Here is a 22,491-nt window from a genome sequence, read left to right on the forward strand (position 1 = left end):
TCTCTCTAACTTTTCCACAAACACAAAATGAGAGACACAGATCAAGTGCTACTTTCAGAAAGAAGCTTTTCTTGGTCACTTAGATGTTATTGTAATCTTCATAAAATATAATCTTTATTTCTCTCTCTACATATCATCAATATCTATCTATACATATGTATATATACATAAATATATTTATTAATTAAAATTAACTAAAAAGTAATTACATTCATGGATATATGTATGTATGTATGCATGCATGCATATTCTACTGATCTCTATACAATTCCCTCCCACAGTAGAATATGGATGATTTGAGGGTGAGTACTTTGCCACTTTTTTTAATCTTCATATCCCTAGCACCTAGAACAGTACCTGGTACATAATAGATATTTGTTTGATTCTTTATCATTAATTGGTTAGTTTCTGGTCAGGCCTGTGCTAAATTAAGTCTGAGGTTCCTTACTTACTTTTTTTCAATTATTGATCTTAGAGTTTACCATGAGTCTGAATAAAGGGCTTGAAGATAAGGGTTAGGAAACCTGAGATTTAATTAAGTTTCTTCTATTGACTAGTAAATGTACAGCAAAAGAAAACAAAATTGTGACCTTAGAGTTGTTGTTGTTGTTGTTGTTGTTGTTGTTGTTGGGGGGGGGTGTCAATGAGAGTTAAATGACTTGCCCAGGTTCACACAGCTAGTAAGTATCAAGTGTCAGGTCACATTTGAACTCAGGTCTTCTTGAATCCAGGGCTGGCACTTTCCCTACTGGGCCACCTAGCAGCCCTGACCTAAGAGTTTTTTTAAGGGAAAATCTATCATGTACTCAAATATTTATATTTCAAAGGAGATTTTGATAGGGGAAAAACCAAGAGTAGGCAATATTCTATTAGAAGTTTAGAAAGAGAGAGAGAGACAGACAGACAGACAGACAGACAGAGGTCACATTCATCCGAAGGTGAAAAGGAAGCAAAGTTTCATCAATAAGGTGGCTTCTGATTTGAACCTAAAAGAGTAAGGGATATAGTTCTATTCCAAGGATGAAGTATGGCATAAGATTAATAAAGAACAGGATTTTTGGATTATTTTAAGGACAGTCATGTATAGAGAGCCATGAATAAAGCCAAAAAGAATTGAATTCAAACTATACTGTCTATACATAGGATAGCTTCTCAGTGTCCTAGGAAATATCTAAGAATACAAATTGAAAAGGTGATGACCAACACTGAGTGAGGCAATATTTTCATCTGAGAGTTCAGTACACTAGTCAAATCAGGGATCAAGTCCTTATATCTCTCCCTAATCTTGATGGAATGAAAAATATGTGAAGAAAAGCAGGAAAAGACAGTTAATAAAAGAGAAAAGATAAGCCAGAGCTAGATTTTGGTGGGTTGTAAATGTTACAAGACAATTAGTCAAAAGAACTGCATTTGTTTAGCTTGAGGGAGTCTTGTGGGCCATAAATATTTTATTAAAGACTGCCATATGAAAAACTGGCTAGACTTCCTCTGCTTTGTTTTAGAACTGAGAGGAACTATTGTTAATTGAAAAGGGAAAGATTTAGGCTTCATGAAAGGGGGGAAAACAATAACAACATTTTCTAACTCTTCTATAGCTAAATGAGAAATACTCGACAAGGTGATCTATTTTGTGTTATTGGCCCATCTGTGAGTTTTTTTTTCCTCTTATAACCCTGGATAGAAATAGTCTCACTTGTGCTTTTGAAGCATTTATATTGAAAACTTTGGCAGGCTACAGATATAATGAATGTAAACCATCTTCTGATTGTGTCACATGGCAGAATAAATTGCTGAATTTGGAATCAGGTGACATGGGCTTCAATCTTGTTTCCTCACTGTGTCACTTTGGGTAAGTCACTTCACCTCAATGGGGCTCCGTTTTTTGAGAGTTGAACTCCAGGAATCTAAAGTCCTCCCAGGATTCCATGTATGATCAAGTATGAATAAGTAGAGCTATTCAGAAGGGGGATAGGCTACCTAACAATTCAACAATGTGTTCTTCAGTAGGGATTTTAAGCATGGTAGACTGATTTTAGGACACATTGTTCAAGATGTTCTCATCAGACATAGATTGAATTTGATATCATCTAAGGCCTCTTTCAACTGTAAGATTCCCTGATTCCACCATCATCTGGAATTTCAGTTTTATTTGACATGTTTTTGTTGAGTAAGATTCTCCATTCCTCCAGTCTCTCCCCCAAATCATTGAGAAGGAAAACAATTACACATGTGAAGTCATGCAAAACATGTCCATATTAACAATTTAACTAGCATTTTTAGGCACCTATCATGTTCTGGTGTTTAGAGTCAGTTTATTTTTAAAGACTTCTTATTCTTAATAGCAGGCAGAGCGGGTGGCTCTTCATAGGCCAGTTAATGTCCCCAAACCAACTTTCCATTTTGTAAAATGGAAATGATATTAGGTGTCTTGCTCATCTTAAAGAATGGCAAAGACAGGGTTGTATAAAAATTAAAATGGTATAAAATTTGTTGCTGTTGCTATTACTGTTGTTGTATCAATATCATTACATCCTTTTAAGGAAAAGTTATGAGCACTGCCCACTCCAAGCCCACAAACCTAAAAATGGTATCCATTTCAAAAACAATTTAAAATAGGTACCTTAAAATAATTAGTTAAATTGTTGATAGGGTGAAATAGATTCTGGGCTACTATAATAAAGTGACAGGTAATAGCATCTATGTGTGTCTGATTATATGTTTGTGTTGTGTAGTGTGTGTGTGTATGTATGTGTGAGAATGAGAGAGAGAAAGGGAGAGAGACGGACATTCAAAGAGATAGAGAGCAAGAATGAAAAACAAAGTGATGAATAGAAAGAGACAGAGATAGAGACAGGCCCATGTTTCAAAAATCTCTACCTTATACAGGGACATTAATTCCAAGTTTTCTTATTTGGAAATTTGTTAGCCATGCTTTTATATTCTTAATCAAAAGGGTAGGAAAAACACAAACTGAAAAATGCAAAGCCTTATTCGAATATATTGAGAAAAATATTCCAATTTAGTTTTCCACATCCATCTTGTCTCCTTGCCAATATCATGCATGCTGCCAAGGGAGAACATGCCATTACTCATTGATAGAGAAGCACTCATTTAATTTAGTGACTACACCCTGTTGATTTTTATGAGTGGTGGGGGAGTAGTTTGAAGGAAACTCTTCTGTTGCTAAATGAGAAATACTCGACAAGGTGGTCTATTTTGTGTTATTGGCCTGTCTATGAGGTTTTTTTCCTCTTATAACCCTGGATAGAAATAGTCTCACTTGTGCTTTTGAAGCATTTATATTGAAAACTTTGGCAGGCTACAGATAGAATGAATGCAAACCATCTTCTGATTGTGATGCATGCTAGAATAAATTGCTGAATTTGGAATCAGGTGACATGGGCTTCAATCTTGTTTCCTCACTTACTGTGTCACTTTGGGCAAGTCACTTCACCTCAATGGGGCTCTGTTTTTTGAGAGTTGAACTCCAGGAATCTAAATTCCTCCCAGGACTCCATGCATGATCAAATGATTTCTTTTATTCTGGTAATTATTTCAGAAGCCAGTCAGACAACTAGCATTTTTTAAAATAATTTAAATGAAATGAAATTTGTTGTTGCTGCTGCTGCTTTATTGTTCTCAAAGTCATTAAGTCCTCTTAGGGAAATTTTAGGGCCATTTCCCAATCCAAACCCATAAACCTAAAATAGTATCCATTTAAAAACAATTGAAAGTAGGTACCTTGAAAAAATTAACTAAACTATTGATAGGAGGGGGAGAAGGAGGAAGCATTATGATCAGTTCGCATACCACGATTGTATCAAATACTACATTTATAATTTTTTTCTTGGAATATGTGTAATCATGAAACTTTCTTTTGTTCAATTTCTGTAGGAGCTGGGGAGTAATAGCCCTCCACAAAGAAACTGGAAGGGAATTGCTATTGCCTTGTTGGTGATTCTTGTTGTGTGCTCACTCATCACTATGTCAGTCATCCTCTTAACCCCAGGTAATCTTTTTGTTTGTTTGTTTTAATTTCTCTTTCAATGATATTATTGAACATTAGCACTGTATATTCAGAATGACTACATTAGAATAACAATAAATAGTGAGTTAACATCTATCGGGGGCTAGAAATTGAACTATGATGGGGGCATTAATAAAAATGGTACAGTAGATTATATTGTTCAAATAATTCAAAAGCATCTTCATTACGCTCTATCTGTAAACTAGAAATGGAATTGGTCCAAGTAATCTTCTCTTGTTTTATCTGTGGTAGTAGAATAATATACTGAGAAGAGCTATAGATTTAAAATTAGAGGTTGTATTTTAGTCATTTTCAGTCATGTCTGACTTTTTGTCACCCCATTTGTGGTTTTCTTAGCAAAGATATTTTGATGGTTTGCCATTTCCTTCTCCAGTTCATTTTATAGATGGGGAAACTAAGACAAACAGAGCTGGGTGACATGCCCAGGGTCACAGAACTACTAAGTGTCTGAAGTCAGATTTGAATTCATGAAAGTACCTTCTTGATTCTAAGCCTGGCACTCTGTCCACTGAGCCACCTAGCTACCCTGAAGCCAGAGGACTAGGTTTTAAATCACAACTCTGCATTTATTGCTTATGTGACCTAAAGAGAACCTAGGAATAACTGAATAATTATACTTTATATTTTTAAATTTCTTGAATTTAAATATTTAAATACAATTAAGCACATTTATTTGGCGGTAATCATAATTAACCTTTTAATAAAAATGTTTTATTATAAAAAGAAACCTAGTCTCCAAAAGAGCAGAGTTCATGCCAGATTTTGTCAGATTTTACTCATTTATCCACAAGATATTCTAAAATGGAGTGGACACTTTACCATAAAACTTCTCATGTCTTCTATCTAATAACATAGCTTTTCCTTATTGGTAAGAATCTAATCCACAATAAAATTCCCTCTCATTATTGGTCATATAACTTTTTTTGTTAATGGTATTTTATTTTATTTTCAAATTACATTTAAAGATAGTTTTAAAATACCATTAACAAAAAACTCAGGTACTCCTGACTCCAAGGCCGGTGCTCTATCCACTGTGCCATCTAGCTGCACCATGCACAGGACATTTTCATTCATGAGTTTTAGTATTTTCTTGGATCTTTGTATAGCTGAGAAGAGCTAAGTCTATCACAGTTAATCATCAAACAATGTAGATGATACTGTGTACAATGTTCTCTTAGTTCTGATCACTTCACTCAATATTAATTCACATAAGTCTATAAGTCTTTCTAGGTTTTTTTCTGAAATCCACCTGCTCATCATTTCTTACAGCACAGCAGTATTCCATTATATTCATATACCACAACTAATTTAGTCATTCCCCAGTTGATAAAAATATTTTTTTTATTTTTCAGTTCCATGTAAAGATAGTTATCAATATTTGTTTTCAGAAGTTTTTAGTTCCAAATTTTTCTCCCTCCCTCCCTCTCTTCCCTCCTCTCCATGACAGAAGTGATCATCACACAATGTTGCTGTTACTGTGTAATATATTCTTCTCATTCTGCTTACTTCACTCAGCATCAAACCCATTAAGTCTTTCCAGGTTTTTATGAAATCTGCCTGCTTATCATTTTTTAAATTCAGAATTTTATTTTTCCCAAATTACATGTAAAATTAATTTTTAACATCAATTTTTATAACTTTGTGTTCCAAATTCTTTTCCTCCCTCCCTCCCCACATCCCCTCCAGAATATAAGCAATTCAATGTAATTTATATTTGTGTAGTCAGGCAAAACATTTCAACATTAGTCAGGTTGTGAAAGAAAAGACAAAAAACTCAAGAAAAAGGAACTAAAATATATTTTAATCTGTATTCAAACACCATCAGTTCTTTCTCTTGAGATGGACTACATTTGTCATACATCCTTCAGAGTTGTCTTGGATCACTGTGTTGCTGACAATAGCTAAGTCATTCACAGATGATCATCTTTTTTAAACTAAATGTAATTTTTTTATTATAAAATAATTTTATTATTTTCTAGTTATGTGTAAAAATAGTTTTCAACATTTGTTTTTATAAGATTTCTAGGTCCAAATTTTCCTCCCTCCTTCCCATCCCTTCCCCCATTCCCAAGACAGCAAGTAATCTGATATAGGTTATATATGTACAATAATATCAAACATAATTCTGCATTCATTATGTTATAAGAGAAGAATCAGAGCAAAAAGGAAAAACCTCAAAAAAGAAAAACAGCACCCAAAACAAGAGAAATAGTATGGTTCAATCTGCATCCATATTCCACAGTTCTTTTTTTTTTTTTTTTGCTTTCTGGTTTTGGAGAGCATTTTTCATCATGAGTTCTTTGGAACTATCTTGGACCATTGTATTGCTGAGAAGAATCAAGTCTGTCACAGTTGATCAACACATAATGTTGATGATACTGTATACAATGTTCTCCTGGTTCTGCTCATCTCACTCATCATCAATTCATGCAAGTCCTTCCAGGCTTCTCTAAGCTCCTCCTGTTTCTCACAGCACAATAGAATTCCATTACATTCATATACTAAAACTTGTTCAGCCATTCCCGAATGGATCAGCAGCCCCTCAATTTCTAATTCCTTGCCACCACAAAAAAGAACAGCTATAAATTTTTTTGTACATGTGGTTCCTTTTCCCTTTTTTATGATCTCTTTGGGAAAAAGACCCAAAAGTGATATTGATGGGTCAAAGGGTATGCACAGCATTATAGCCCTTTGGGTATAATTCCACATTGCTCTCCAGAATGGTTGGATCAGTTCACAGCTCCACCAACAATGCATTAGTGTTCCAATTTTTCCACAGCTTCTCCAACATTTATTATTTTCCTTTTTTTTTCATATTAGTCAATCTGATAGGTATCAGGTGGTACCTCAGAGTTGTTTTAATTTGCATCTCTCTAATCAATAGTGATTAAGAGCATTTTTTCATATGGCAATAGATGGCTTTGATTTCCTTATTAGAAAACTGCCTGTTCATATCCTTTGACCATTTCTCAATTGGGGAATGACTTGGATTCTTATAAATTTGATTTAGTTCCCTATATCTTTTAGAAATGAGGCCTTTGGGGCAGCTAGGTGGCGCAGTGGATGGAATGCTGGCCCTGGAGTCAGGAGTACCTGAGTTCAGGTCCAACCTCAGACACTTAACACTTACTGGCTGTGTGACCCTGGGCAAGTCACTTGACCCCAGTTGCCTCACTAAAAAAAAAAAAAAGAAAAAGAAAAATAAATGAGGCCTTTATCAGAAGTACTGTCTATAAAAATTGTTTTCCCAGCTTTCTGCTTCCCTTCTAATTTTGGATGCATTGCTTCTGTTTGTACAAAAATTTTTATTTAACATAATCAAAATCATCCACTTTGCATTTTATAATATTCTCTGTCTCTTATTTGGTCATAAACTATTCTCCTTTCCAAAGATCTGAGAGATAAACTATTCCTTCCTCTCCTAATTTACCCATGGTATCACCTTTTATGCCTAAATCATGTACCCTTTTGACCTTATTTTAGTATTAGGTATAAGATATTGGTCTATGCCTAATTTCTGCCATACTATGTTCCAGTTTTCCCAGCAGTTTTTGTCACAGCTGATCATCTTACATTATTTCTATTACTTTGTATATAGTACATTTTCTCTTTTTGTTTTTTTTGTTTTTAGTGAGGCAATTGGGGTTGATTGACTTGCCGAGGGTCACACAGCTATTAAGTGTTAAGTGTCTGAGGCCAGATTTGAACTCAGGTACTCCTGAATCCAGGGCCGGTCCTCTATCCACTGTGCCACCTAGCTGCCCCGTATAGAGTACATTTTAATTTGCATCAGCTCACATAATTCTTTACAGGTTTTTTGATAGCATCTTGCTCATCATTTCTTATAGCACAATAGTTTTCCATCATAATGTCATCTCACAATTTGTCCAGCCATTCCCCAAATGATAGACATCTCCTAAATTTCTAATTCAACTTTTTGTTTTTTATCTCCCCTTGGATAACAACCTCATGGTGGTATTACTAAATCAAATAGTATGCATGGTTTTGTAGCCCTTTGGCCATAGTTCCAAATTAGTCTACAAAATGTTTGAATCAGTTTACAACTTCACCAAGAGTGCATTAAGGTCTGATTTTGCCCATATCCCCTACAACATTTTTCATTTTCCTCAGCTGCTCTATTTCCATTCCAACAGGTATGAGGTAGTACCCTAGAATTGTGACCTGCATCTCTCCAATCATTAGTGAGTTAGCTGCTCATCATTCCTTATAGCACAATAGTATTCCATTACTTTCATATACCATAACTTGTTCAGCCATTCTCCAGTTGATGGGCATTCCCTTGACTTCTAATTCTTTGCTACAACAAAGAGCTGCTATAAATATTTTTGTACATGTGAGTCCTTTTCCATTTTTGTGTTACTTGGTCAAATCATATGCACAGTCCAATGACCCTTTGGGCATAGTTCCAAATTGCTCTCCAGAATTGTTACATTAGTTCACAACTGCACCAACAACTTTCCATGTTTCCTTTTACTTCACCAGTCAACAATTTATTCAAAAACTACTCTGTGCCAGGATACGTTGTTGTTGCCTTTTATCCTTCTTTCTCAAAGAGATCAGGAGTTGATGCCATGATTTAGTCACCAGCTTCACTCTCTCACCTAGAACAACCTTGGCCCTGTGGCAAGATATTCAGAATAATTGGCATTGGCCTAGATACTGTGGGAGAGTGGAATTTTTAAGCTAAGGTCTTTCCCAGGTCTCAGTTTGCCAGGATATGTGCTAACTACTAAAGAGAAAAATTACATGAATATTTTCTTTTTGCCAAGAGTTTATATTCTTATAAGAAAGAAAATGAGGAGGACATATATAAAGTTATATAAAGTAAGTGGTAATAGAATATTATCTTTGTATATATATACATACATACATATACTACATATATGAATAACTACAAAATAGTTAGATAAAAATATTTTACAAAGGAACATACTAGCAGTTGATGAACCAGGAAAGACTTTATGGAGCAAATTGTTATGTGAAGAGGAGAATTATATGAAGCAGAGGTCACAAGGTACTCTATTTCAGACTTCAAAATCAGTCAGTAACAATTGAAATAAAATCTTCCGGGTGGTAAATACGATATTTTATTGCATTATTGAATGTAAAAGGAGGAGTCATCTCCAATGAATTTGAAAATAAAGACCAGACCAGGTTGCAAAAATCCTTAAAAGCTAAGCAAAGGAGTTTATATTTTATCCATGAAGCAATGTACTGTTGAATAGGAAGTGACATGGTCAGATCTGGGCTTAATTATTTTGGTAAGTGTATAGCATGGATAAAATATGGAGAGAAACAAGACAGAGAGAACATTTAGGAGACTGTTGTGATAATCTTGTGGAGCAGCAATGAAAGTCTGAATGAAGGTCTCCTTGTTCTCCTGTCTTCTTTCATATTTACCTTTGTTTTAGAAAAAAAATGATTTTTCTTCTTTATGAAATGCCTCCAGCATAAAATTTACTTACATAGAAACACTTTACAAAAACCAAATGTGAATTCAGCAATTCTGGGCTAATAAAACAGTTTTGTTTTGTTTTGAGAATCACCCAGAGAATGAGTGGACATATACCAAACTTTTCTCTAGTCTAAATCACATAAAAGATATGGGACCTGAATAAGAAATCAATAATTTGCCTAATAATATACCAAACTATTATGCTTAATTCAACAAACTCCCTATATAATGCAAATCCCCTTTTTCAGAACCCAGGCAGGATTTTGTGTTCCCTTAATAACATTAGATTTTTGGTAAATTCCATCACCTGTGTTCATTTTTTTTCCCCATGGTATATTGGAACTCCAGTTAATTTAAATTAATTCTAATTAATGAATTCATTCATTTAAAATTAAATTAATTTAATTTTTTTAATTGTAAAAAGTTTTTGAAATGCATAAATTCCTAAATATTAATTTCTTAATGGCGGAAAATCTATGTAACCAGTTTTAATGTTTTTAAACATTTTCATTAATCTTCATGCAGAGCATGCAGTATTTTTCAGAAGTGATAAATATAATCAGAAGTACCACTGACAGTGATTTTCAGACTTTAGGTTCTGCAAATGATGGAGAAGTACTTAGAAAATGATGTTTGGGAAAAAGTTTGGTATGTTAGAACATCTTGAGCTGATGATAGCACTTGGTTAAAGCTCATATTCCCCATAAAGATTAGAGAAACAGGGGTAGCTAGGTGGCACAGTGGATAAGGCACTGGCCTTGGATTCAGGAGGACCTGAGTTCAAATCTGACCTCAGACACTTGACACTTACTAGCTGTGTGACCCTGGGCAAGTCACTTAACCCCAATTACCTCACCAAAAAAAAAAAAAAACAAACAACAACAACAACAGATTAGAGAAACTTAAATGTACTAGTAACAACAAACCATTTAAATTTATTCAAAGGAACTGAGAAACATGTAGACATACACACACACACATATATTTCTATGTTGTCTATTCCTTGCCTACTCCACTCCCAGCTGGTTCTTTTTTTTTTCCCAGTGTGAAAAAAGTTTGAGAAACTTATCTGAGTTATATGAAACAAATTTAGTGATGACTGTAGAGAAAAGAAATCAGGAATACTTTTGTCTCTCCCTCCTACCTACAATATACAAAGAAAGAAACATTTAGATATAAGGTCTCGACTTCCCACACTGGACATTTGCAAACATTCAAAATATTTTCTAATGACATTTCTCATGACTGTGATGGACATTCTCCACCATAATTTTCACCTGTTGAAATATTTCATAGCCTTCATGGACAAACTCAGGTATCATCTCTATCCTGTTGCCTGGTGTTTTGGTTTTTTTCCCCAAAGCAAAAATTCATCTCTGTATCTTCAAATTTCAAAGAACTCTTTGGACTTTTCCTCTGCACTTAATATATTTTGCCATTAATGTCCATGCCTTGCCCTTCAATACTCCTGTTTAGTCATATGCTTTATAATAACAAGATTTAAATTTTATTGCATTTTTGTATTCACAACACATAGTGCATTCAGTGCATTGTATAAATCAATGCCTGATATTTGCTTAATTGAGTCCAAGAGTGTGAAGGCAAGATGGAATAGCAGATAGATTATTGCATTAAAATCAAGCTCTTTGGTCAAATATTAGCACAGATATTTCTTAGTTCTCTGACTTTGGGAAAGTTATATTAGCTCTCTCTGCCTTCAGTTTCCTTATTTATAAAACGAGTCTGTAGACTCTATGGAAAATAATGACTGTGATCCTATAAATGAATAAACTAGGTTAAAAGTTTAGCTTTTTTGGTATCTTCTTAACTGAAATGTACCAGTTCTGTGTCGTCAAAATACAATGTTAATTCATTCACATAATTATGACTCTAAGATACAGAAAGAATCTAAAGTTCCAAAAAGATAAAATAATGTTCAGGAAATTTTAGTAATAAACATATTTTCTTATAGTTCAGTTATCTTATTGTAAGTATAAAATTATGATACTTTATTGCCTAAATCATTTTAATTATGAATCTCAATTCTTAATTTTATTCTCTGTACTTTTAAGTACATTAGAGATCCTAAAAGAATGATCAAAAAAGGAATTTTTAAAAAAGCAGCACTTGATTTCACAATTATTTCAATCTCTTTAATAGTTAAGAAATTTTATTTTCTTGTATTCATAAAATAATAGATAAAGTGTATTATTTCATGTTTACAATTCTGAGAACTTTTCATTTGTTCCCACTTACGATTGTTTTCCATATGTTTCATCCTATGACTGCATTTGTCTACTCTTAGCTCACTTTCAGTAATTGTATGATCTAAAGCAGGTATTGAATTGGAGGTGGAGAGCGATTGTAAGAAATACCTACTCATTGCCTGACCTCTTCTTTAGCCAAGTCCACTTTTTGTTTATTCATATCTGTATATCTCTTCATGTGGAGACTTCCACTGATGAATGTGTATCATCAAATAGTCTGCAATTTATAAATTTATGTTTACTTATGACAAGTGACTTATCTTAGTGTTTCAGGTGGCACTTGAACTCAGGTCTCTTTTTATTCTAATATCTATAGCCATAACATCATGATGCCTCTAAGAATAAAGATTAGGTCATTCAGTCAGTCTACAAGGAATTAATATCCTCTTATTATATTTCAGACTCTTTGTTAAAAACTGGGAACACAAAGGGAAATGACATTTTTTTTATTTCAAGTAACATAGACTGTAATCCAAAAAAGGCTATTAAAAATATATCTGATTTTAGGAAAGAAAAAGTTCAACAGGTAAAATATATTGTACATATGATTAGGCACGGTTGCTTTATTGGTATTTTTTTAATTTGAAAAAATCATCAGTGGAGAAATAAATATGTTGGGAAATGACAATAATATAAAAATGTTATTAGTTAATATATATTTTTTAAAATGAAGAAGTGGCAAAAAGACTGATGTTAAGGGGTTAACTCTCAGTGTAACTATAATTTTCTGTTCCATACAGAGGTATCTTGTTGAAATTATACATGCAGGAATGTGTGTATATATCTATATACACACACACATTGGTGAGTTTGTTCAGTGTCTCATTGTTTTATAATGCTAGGAATTATTCTTTTTCTTTTTCAATCTGGGTCCTAGTCATTGATCTCAGGGAGCTTTCATGCTACTAAAGAGGTAAAATAAGTACACACGTAAGTAAATATATGACCTTTCAATATAAATATACAGTTATTAAAGGCATGAGAATGAGTAACTATGTGAATCAGAAAAGACCTCTTGGGTGTAGATCCTTTTTTTTTTTTTTTTTTAGTGAGGCAATTGGGGTTAAGTGACTTGCCCAGGGTCACACAGCTAGTAAGTGTTAAGTGTCTGAGGCCGGATTTGAACTGAGGTACTACTGACTCCAGGCCTGGTGCTCTATCCACTGTGCCACCTAGCTGCCCCTGATGTAGCTCTTTAAATAGACATTGAAGAGAGCTATAGAGATTGGTTTGAAGTATCACTGCATTCTTCTCATGGGGGAATTTAGGCAAAGACATGGAGTTGAGAGACGAAATATTTTCTACTGAGAATAACAATTAAGAAAGTTTCCCAAGGATCCAATATGGTGAATGAGAGACAGCAAACCAGAAGAAATCTCCCAGCTTTCCCTACCAACCCACTTTAAAATAATGCTTCTAGTCAAATTTTGGATAATCAGAGCCAACAAAAATTTGAGGTGGGAGGTTTTTTTCAAACCTAAGAAAACTAATGAGGTCGGCAGAAGTCTGTGACACTGGGGTCTAATGTGACAGCATCACATGGGCTTGGAGGTTGCAGTAAGAGAAGTAAACTTGATCACCAAGAACTACTATGTTGGCAGCGAAGACCAAGAAGAAAGTTAGATGACAATAATGTGAAAAACAGCCACTAGCAAAAGCTCAAAAACAATTCTAATTGACCTAAGCTCAGTAAGAGCACCTGGAAGACTTAAAGAAAACTAAACTTGTAGTAGAGAAATTCCTTGAAAATTCATTAGAGTGATGCAAGAAAACTATGAAAAGAGGATTAACAGCTTAGTAGTAGGGGCATAAAAATACTGAAGATAACGTAAAAATTGAATTGACCTAATGGTAAAAGAGGAACAAAAATTTAATGAAGAATATAACTCCTTAAAAAGGCAGATTGGGTCAAATGATAAGGAGGTAACCAAATGTATACAAAATCATCCTCAGTCAACATCTATTAAGCTATTTCTTGAAGACCTTTAGTAATGGGGTAGTCATTTATTACTGAAACAATGCATTCTATTTTTAGATAGCCCTATTTGTTGAGCTTTTTCTTATATTGAGTCAAAATCTACATCCATAAGCCTATGTATTAATTTTTATTTTCTCTCTAGGATTATGTGGGGAAGTTCTGAAACTCCTGCTACATGAAAATCTTTCAAATATTTGAAACAAATACTGATGTCTTCTACAAATCTTTCCTTATCTGTACTAAACTTCCTCACATTCTTTACATACTTCTTTCTGAGATGGTTTTTAATACTCATTTCTCTATCTTGGTCACCTTCATCTAATTACAATCCCACATGTCAGTATTCAAAAGGTGATGAGAAGAACTACATCCAGAGATCTGTACTTTGTCTTTATCATAATTCATCTGTAGTACTATGTCTGATTCTGAGCATCAGATCTTTTAAGAGACATTGCCAAGCTGTCCTTGCTTAGAATTGAGCAGGGAATTAAAGTGGGAGACGGTAGGTTTTTTGTATTAGGAAAAAATTATGTATTACAAATTTTACTTTGGCTTCAAAAATAATGATGACGGTAGTTGATAGAGGTTTATTCCTTGAATTAATAACATATCACATTAATAATTAGAAATGAAATATAATACATATTTCCTATTATCATTTATTGAGTGCTCATTGTGTGCCTAAGTCTATATTAGGCTTTAGACCAAGTACAAAAAGAAGGAAAAGTGATTATTCTTCCTTACTGGAGCTTGCTGACTATGGACTGTGTTTCACAATATTGTGTAGGAGGCAGCAACAAAAATTCTAAAGAAAAAGAAGAACAAGAAAGTAAAAGGGATATCTGATATGGCTTTACAAAAGCTGAGGATGGCAGGTAGCTAGGTGGTGCAGTGAATAGAGCACCGGCCCTGGATTCAGGATGACCTGAGTTCAAATCTGACCTCAGACACTTAACACTAACTAGCTGTGTGACCCTGGGCAAGTCACTTAACCCCAATTGCCTCACCAAAGCAAACAAAAAAACCAAATAGCTCAGGAAGGAAAGGATGCAAAAGGTAAAGGAATAAAGGGAAGATATATCCTACTAAATGTAGAATTCCAGAGAGTAGCAAGAAGATATGTGAAAGGGTTTTTTTTCTTTAAAGAAAAATGCAAAGAAATGAAAGAAAAATAAAATGGAAAAGATAAGAGATCTCTTCAAGAAAATTAGAGATATCAAATGAATGTTTCATGCAAAAATGGGCATGATAAAAGACAGAAATGGTAGGGACTTAACAAAAGTAGATGGAAATAAGAAGATATAACAAGAATATACAAAAGAGCTATATAAGAAAGGTCTTAATTTCACTGAAATTTAGGGTGTTGTGGCTATTGACCTAGAGCCAGATGTCCTAGAGAATGAAGTCAAGTGTACCTTATGAAACATTGCTAACAATAAGACTAGTGGAGGTGATGAAATTCCACCTAAGCTATTTACAATTTCAAAATATCATGCTGTTAAAGTACTATACTCAATATGCCAACAAATTCAACATTGGCTACTGGATTGGAAATTATCAGTTTATGTCCCAATCCTAAAGAAAAGAAAAGTCAAGCGATGTTCAAATTACCCAAAAATTATGCTCATTTCACACCGGCATGATTGTATATAATATTCTCCAGGCTAGGCTTCAGTAATATGTGAACAGGTAATTACCAGAAGAGAAGGCTGCTTTTTGAAGAGGGAGTGGAACTAAAGACCAAGTTGCCAACATTCATGGGGTTACAGAAAAAGCAACGGCATTCCAGAAAAACAAATCTACTTCTGATTCATTGACTACACTGAAACTTTTGACTGCATGGATCACAACAAAATGTGACAAGTCTTCAAAGAGATGGGAGCAACAGATCATCTTACTTTTCTTCTGAGGACACTATATGCATACCAAGAAGCAACAGTTGGAGAAGAATATGAAACGACTCATTGGTTTAAGATTGGAAAAAGAATACAGCAAGGCAGTACATTGTCAAATTATTTATTTAACTTCTATGCAGATTACATCAGGGGAAATGACAGGCTATATAAATCAAAAGCTGGAATTCAGATCTCCAGAAGAAATGCTAATAATTTCAGATATGAAGGTGATACCAGTCTGATGGCCAAAAATGAAGAGGACTTAAGAAGGCCTCTTTATGAGTATGAAAAAAGGAGATTGTAAAAGTTAGCTTGAAGATTGATGTAAAAAATCCTAATGCCTTGTCAGTTTGTCCCATTACTCTCTGGCAAACGGAGAAGAAATGGAAATAGGGTCAGATCTATTCTTTGGCTCAAAGATCACTGCAGACATTGACTGTAGACAAAATTAAAATATACTTGCTTGTTGGAAGAAAAGCTGTAGCAAATCTGGAGTTTAAAACAAAACAAAACAATAATGACAACAACAAACAAACAAACAAAAAAAACCAGAAACATTACCTTGCTCACAAAGTCCATATGATCAAATCTATGGTCTTTCAAGTAGCAAATTTTGGCTTTGTGTCTTAGACTATAGGAAAAGCTGAGCATTGCAGAATTGGTACTTTGAAATTATTCGGTTGGAGGAGATTTTTAGAGTTCCTTGGACAGCAAGGAGACCAAATCAGTCAGTACATAAAGTAATTGATATAGGCTATTAACTGGAAGGTCTAATTCTGAAGCTGTAACTTAAATACTTTGACCACAGAATGAAAAGGAGAGACTCATTGGGAAGACCCTGATGTTCAGAAAGTGAAGGCAAAAGAGAAAGGGCACGACCAAGGATGAGTTGGATAGATAGTGTCATGGACACAGTGAACATGAACTCAGACAGACTTTGAGTGGAGCACAAAAGAGTCTGGAATTCCTTGGTCCATAAAGTCATAAAGTCAAACATTACTGAATGACTAAAGAGAAACAAGAAGAATGGGAGTAAAGGAAAAAAAATTGTTAGAATCAGGAATAGGAAAGACATACTTCCTTCATTTAATAGAACGTTTTCTTTAATTTTTGTTCGTTTTCACTTAATGAATCTAATGAGCATGTCAAACATTGAGCAAGGGGGCAGAATATTAATTCTTAAAAGCTAGTTAGAAAACTGTGGACCTTGACCTTACAGAATACTGTCTCAAACTGCTTATCCTGACACTATTCTTGGCTAATGAAGTATTTAATCACAAACAGTAGAACTAGGTCCTAAATTGAGATGACTTTATGTCTAGACCATCTTAGCTGATTGATAGCTTTTCTGTTTATGATTGCTTTGGTGTACTGGAAAGAATGCAAGTCTTGGAAGAAGAAGGCAATTAGGCTTTAAATCTTCCCTCTGCCAGAAACCAGTTTTGATTTGTCATTTAATGTCCCCATTCTATTTCCTTATCTCTCAGGCAAATGAATTGGATGAGATGACCTCTAAGAACTTTTCTAACTACAAATCTATTGTTCTAAGCTAAATATCCAACTCTTGGATAGCGTATCTCTTTCTGGCAGAATAACACTACTGCAGGGTGCTATGGTAAGAACAAAAAAGAGAGAGAACAAAAAAAATCCCCCTCTAGACAGATGGTGAGAATATCTCAAGGAATCAACGAGGAAACTAATTAAAATGACTAATAGCTTTAATAAAGTATTAGGTTATAAAATATCTACAAAATATGATGATTACACATAATACTGACAAAAGTAGCAAGAAATATCAGAAATTCATTTCAAAATAAGTATAAAATAAACAGCTATCTGGATGAATGAAAAAAGTATTTAGTTAGCACTAACTATATGCAAAGTACTGGGAATACAAATAGAAATATCAACTAATCTCAAAGACTGTACATGCTAATGTGAATTAGAATTCACCCCTATTAGATGGTTTCTGCTCCAAATCTAATGGAAGGGTTTCATGGTTCTTAGGCACAGAAGCAAAACTGCTACTGATGACAATTTTTCAATGGCATTTTCCCTGGTAAAAATAATATTAGTGTCTGATGTTGACTCATGTGGCACTGGGTGGGATGCTCAGAAAACCCAATTAGCAGAGATAGTTGAGAAGTTGGTGATGTTGTTGTGACCTAATGCACTGTCTCCTAGTTCTTTTTTAGAGTTCCTTGCTTCTGCAGCTAGGCTATTTAGCTTGCAATGTAAATAAAATTTGTAGGAAGATGGTGGAGATTACATGTCCCTTCTACACAGTGGCCACCCAACTAGATAATGACTATGAGGGCTGGACTGGAGGTAGTAATAGAAGTCAGGGGAGCATTGGATACTGCCACTCCAAAAGATATTGCCCCTATATGTCATCTATTGATATTAGGTGGTTCATGGTGATGATAAGTAAGGTGGGGCCCTTCTCTGCACTGATGCCTTACTTTAATAATGACTTTGAGGGTAGGTCTGGATATTTCCAAGAGTCTTGGGTTCAACATCTTAGGTGGTCTCCATCATGGTCTTAGTAGAGATAATATTCAAGGTGTTGGTTCAACCTGCCTGTGACATGCTGCCTCTTCCCTCCCCCTCAGGGGATCCTGATACTTTAATTTGGTAGGCTTGCCTGACCTGATTTAACTCTTGATCTGGGAGATAACCTACAAATGCACATTCAAGGTTTATATAAATATAGACTGTAATAATTGGATTAATAGTGCTTATGGTTTGCTATGCAAATATAATTAAAACAATCATAGTACCTATAGGCTGGGGGTTCTAAACATTTGTTTTTCATGGATCCCTTTAGTACTTATTTGATGCCTCTGGACTCCATTATAAGAATAATGGTTTTAAGTGTAAAAAAAAAAGAATACATAGGATTGCAAAAAAATATATACTGAAATAAAGCCCAAAGGGCTATAAAGCTGTGCATACCCTTTGAACCAGCAATACTACTTTGAGGTCTTTCCCCCAAAGAGATCATAAAAAAGGGGAAAGGACACACATATACAAAAATATTTATAGTTTTTCTTTTTGTGGTGGCAAGGAATTGGAAATTGAGGGGATGTGCATCAATTGGGGAATGGCTAAACAAGTTGTGTTATATGAATGCAATGGAATTCTATTGTGCTGTAAGAAAAGATGAGCAGGAGGAGTTCAGAGAAACCTGGAAGGACTTGCATGAACCGATGATGAGTGAGATGAGCAGAACCAGGAGAACATTGTCCCCAGTATCATTAACATTATTTTTTGATCAACTGTGATAGACTTTATTCTTCTCAGCAATACAATGGTACATGATAGTTCCAAAGGACTCATGATGGAAAAGGCTCTCCAAATCCAGAAAAAAAAACAACTGTGGAATATGGATGCAGATTGAATTATACTATTTCTTTTGTTTTTGGTGCTGTTGTTTTTCTTTTTTGAGGTTTTTCCTTTTTGCTCTACGTGACTAATGCAGAAATATTTTTAATGTTATTTTACATATATAACCTATATCAGATAACTTGATATCTTGGGGTTGAGGGGAGGGAGAAAAATTTGAAACTAGAAATCTTATAAAAACAGATGTTGAAAACTATCTCTACATGTAACTGGAAAATAATAAAACACTTTCATAATAAAAAAGAAAATTGGGGCAGCTAGGTGGCACAGTGGATAGAGCACCGGCCCTGGAGTCAGGAGTACCTGAGTTCAAATCCGGCCTCAGACACTTAACCCTCACTAAGCTGTGTAACCCTGGGCAAGTCACTTAACTCCAATTGCCTCACTAAAAAAAAATTTTTTTAATTGCCTTTTCATATCCTTTGACCATTTCTCAATTGGGGAATGACTTGAATTCTTATAAATTTGATTTAATTCCTGATATAATTTAGAAATTAGGCCTTTACCAGAAGTACTAGCTATAAAAATTATTTCCTAGTTTTCTACCTCCCTTCTAAGTTTGGTTACATTGCTTCTGTTTGTACAAAAACTTTTTAATTTAATGTAATCAAAGTCTTCCATCTTGCATTTCATAATATTCTCTATCTCTTGTTTGGACATAAATTCTTTTCCTCTCCATAGATCTGAGAGGTAAATTATTCTTTCCTCTCCTAATTTATCTATGGTATCACCCTTTATGTCTAAACCTTGAACTCATTTTGACCTTACTTTTGCATAAGGTGTAAGATGTTGGTGTATTCCTAGTTTCTGCCTTGCTATCAAGTTTTCCCAACAGTTTTTCTCAAATACTGAGTTCCTATCCCAGAAGCAGGAGTCTTTGGGTTTCTCAAACAGTAGATTACTATAGTCATTTACAACTGTGTCTCCTGTGCCTAACCTATTCCATTGATCCACCACTCTATATCTTAGCCAGTACCACATAGTTTTGATGTCTGGCACTTTACAATAGAGCTTCAAATTTGGTACAGCCAGCCCACCTTCCTGTGCATTTTTTCATTAATTCCTCTGATAATCTTGACTTTTTGTTTTTCCAGATGAATTATTTTTTCTAGCTCTATAAAATAATTTTAAGGTAGTTTAATTGGTATGGCACTGAATAGGTAAATGAATTTAAGTAGAATTCTCATCTTTATTATATTATTTCAGCCTATCCATGAACAATTTATATTTTTCCAATTACATAGATCTGATTTTATTTGTGTGAAAAGTGTTTTGTAATTGTGTTCATAGAGTTCCTGGGTTTGCCTTGGCAGCTAGAATCCCGAGTATTTTATATTGTCTACCATTACTTTAAATGAAATTTCTCTTTCTATCTCTTGCTGCTGAGCTTTGTTGGTCATGTTTAGAAATGCTGATGATTTATGTGGGTGTATTTTATATCCTGCAACTTTGTTAAAGTTGTCAATCGTTTCAAGCAATTTTTTAGTTGATTCTATAGGATTCTCTAAGTATACAATCATATCATCTGCAAAGAGTGAAAGTTTTGTTTCTTCCTTGCCTATTCTAATTCTTTTAATTCTGTTTACTTCTCTTATTGTTATAGCTAACATTTCTATTATGATATTAAATGATAAAGGTGATAATGGACATTCAAGTTTTACCCCTGATCTTATTGGGAATGTCTCTAACTTATCTCCATCACATATAATATTTGCTGATGGTTTTAGGTAGATACTCATTATTTTAAGGAAAGCTCCACCTACTCCTTTGCTCTCTTATTTTTTTTTTTTGTTTGTTTTCTTAGTGAGGCAGTTGGGGTCAAGTGACTTGCCCAGGGCCACACAGCGAGCAAGTGTTAAGTATCTGAGGCTGGATTTGAACTCAGGTACTCCTGACTCCAGGGCCAGTGCTCTATCCACTGTGCCACCTAGCTGCCCCTCTCTCGTGTTTTTAATAGGAATGAGTGTTGTATTTTGTCAAATGCTTTCTCTGTATCTATTGAGATAATCATATGATTTTTGGTTAGTTTTGTTATTGATGTGGTTGATTATATTAATAGTTTTCCTAATGCTGAAACAGCCTGGCATTCCTGGTATGAATCCTACTTGGTCATAGTGTATTATTCTGGTGATCACTTGCTGTAATCTTGCTAATATTTTATTTAAGATGTTTGCATTGATATTCATTACGGAACTTGGTCTGTAATTTTCTTTCTCTGTTTTGGCTCTCCCTGGTTTGGGTATCAACACCATATTTGTGTCATAAATGGAGTTTGGTAGAATTCCTTTTGCACCTATTTTTCCAAATTTTAAATAGTATTGGAATTAATTGTTCTTTAAATATTTGGTAGAATACACTTGTAAACCCATCTGTCCCTGGTGATTTTTTCTTAAGGAGTTCATTGATGACTTGTTAAATTTCTTTTTTCTAAAATGGGCCTATTTAAGGATTTTATTTCCTCTTTAGTTAACTTGGGCAATTAGTATTTTTGTAAATATTCATCCATTTCTTTTAGATTGACAAATTTATTGGAATGCAGGTAGGCAAAATAGCTCATTATTGCTTTAATTTCCACTTCATTGGTGGTGAAATCACCCTTTTCAATTTTGATACTGGTAATTTGGTTTTCTTCTTTCTTTTTTAAAATCAAATTAACCAGGGTTTTATCTATTTTATTGCTTATTTCATAGAACCAGATCTTAGTTTTATTGATTTGTTCTATAGATTTCTTGCTTTCAATTTTATTAATTTCTCCTTTGATTTTCAGGATTTATAATTTAGTATTTAGTTGGAGATTTTTAATTTGGTCTTTTTCTAGCCTTTTTAGTTGAATGCCCAATTCATTTATCTCTTTCTCTTTTTTATTCATGTCAGCATTTAGAGATATAGAATTTCCCCTAAGCACTGCTTTGGTTGCATCCCATAGATTTTGGTATGTTGTCTCATTGTCATTCTCTTGGATAAAGTTATTGATTGTTTCTATGATTTGTTGTTTGACCCACTCATTCCTTAGGATGAGATACTTTAGTTCCAGTGTATCTTTCCGTGGCTCTTTCTTAAATGTTATTTTTGTTGCATCATGATCTGAGAAGGATGCATTTACTATTTCTGCCTTTCTACATATGACTATGATTTTTTCTGTTGTTTTTTTTGTTTTGTTTTTTGATGAGGCAATTGGTGTTAAGTGACTTGCCCAGGGCCACACAGCTAGTAAGTGTGTAAAATATTTGAGGCCGGATTTGAACTCAGGTCCTCCTGAATCCATAGCCAGTGCTCTATCCACTGTGCCACCTAGCTGCCCCAGACTATGATGTTTTTATGCCCTAAGACATTGTCAATTATTGAGTATGTGCCATGTACTGCTGAGAAGATGGTATATTCCTTTCTATCCCCATTCAGTTTTCTCCAGATGTCTATCATAT

General features: G+C 34.3%; 1 protein-coding gene across 1 annotated transcript in view; it reads left to right on the plus strand.

Annotated features, from left to right (window-relative positions):
- Positions 1-22,491, plus strand: part of DPP10 (dipeptidyl peptidase like 10) — an 883,075-nt gene that overhangs the window by 208,607 nt on the left and 651,977 nt on the right. Inside the window, 1 exon segment of the mRNA XM_043992035.1 lies at positions 3,895-4,009. Within this exon segment, the coding sequence (XP_043847970.1) occupies positions 3,895-4,009 (115 nt within the window).

Source organism: Dromiciops gliroides, chromosome 3 (genome assembly GCF_019393635.1).
Source record: "Dromiciops gliroides isolate mDroGli1 chromosome 3, mDroGli1.pri, whole genome shotgun sequence".
Lineage (NCBI taxonomy): Eukaryota > Metazoa > Chordata > Mammalia > Microbiotheria > Microbiotheriidae > Dromiciops > Dromiciops gliroides.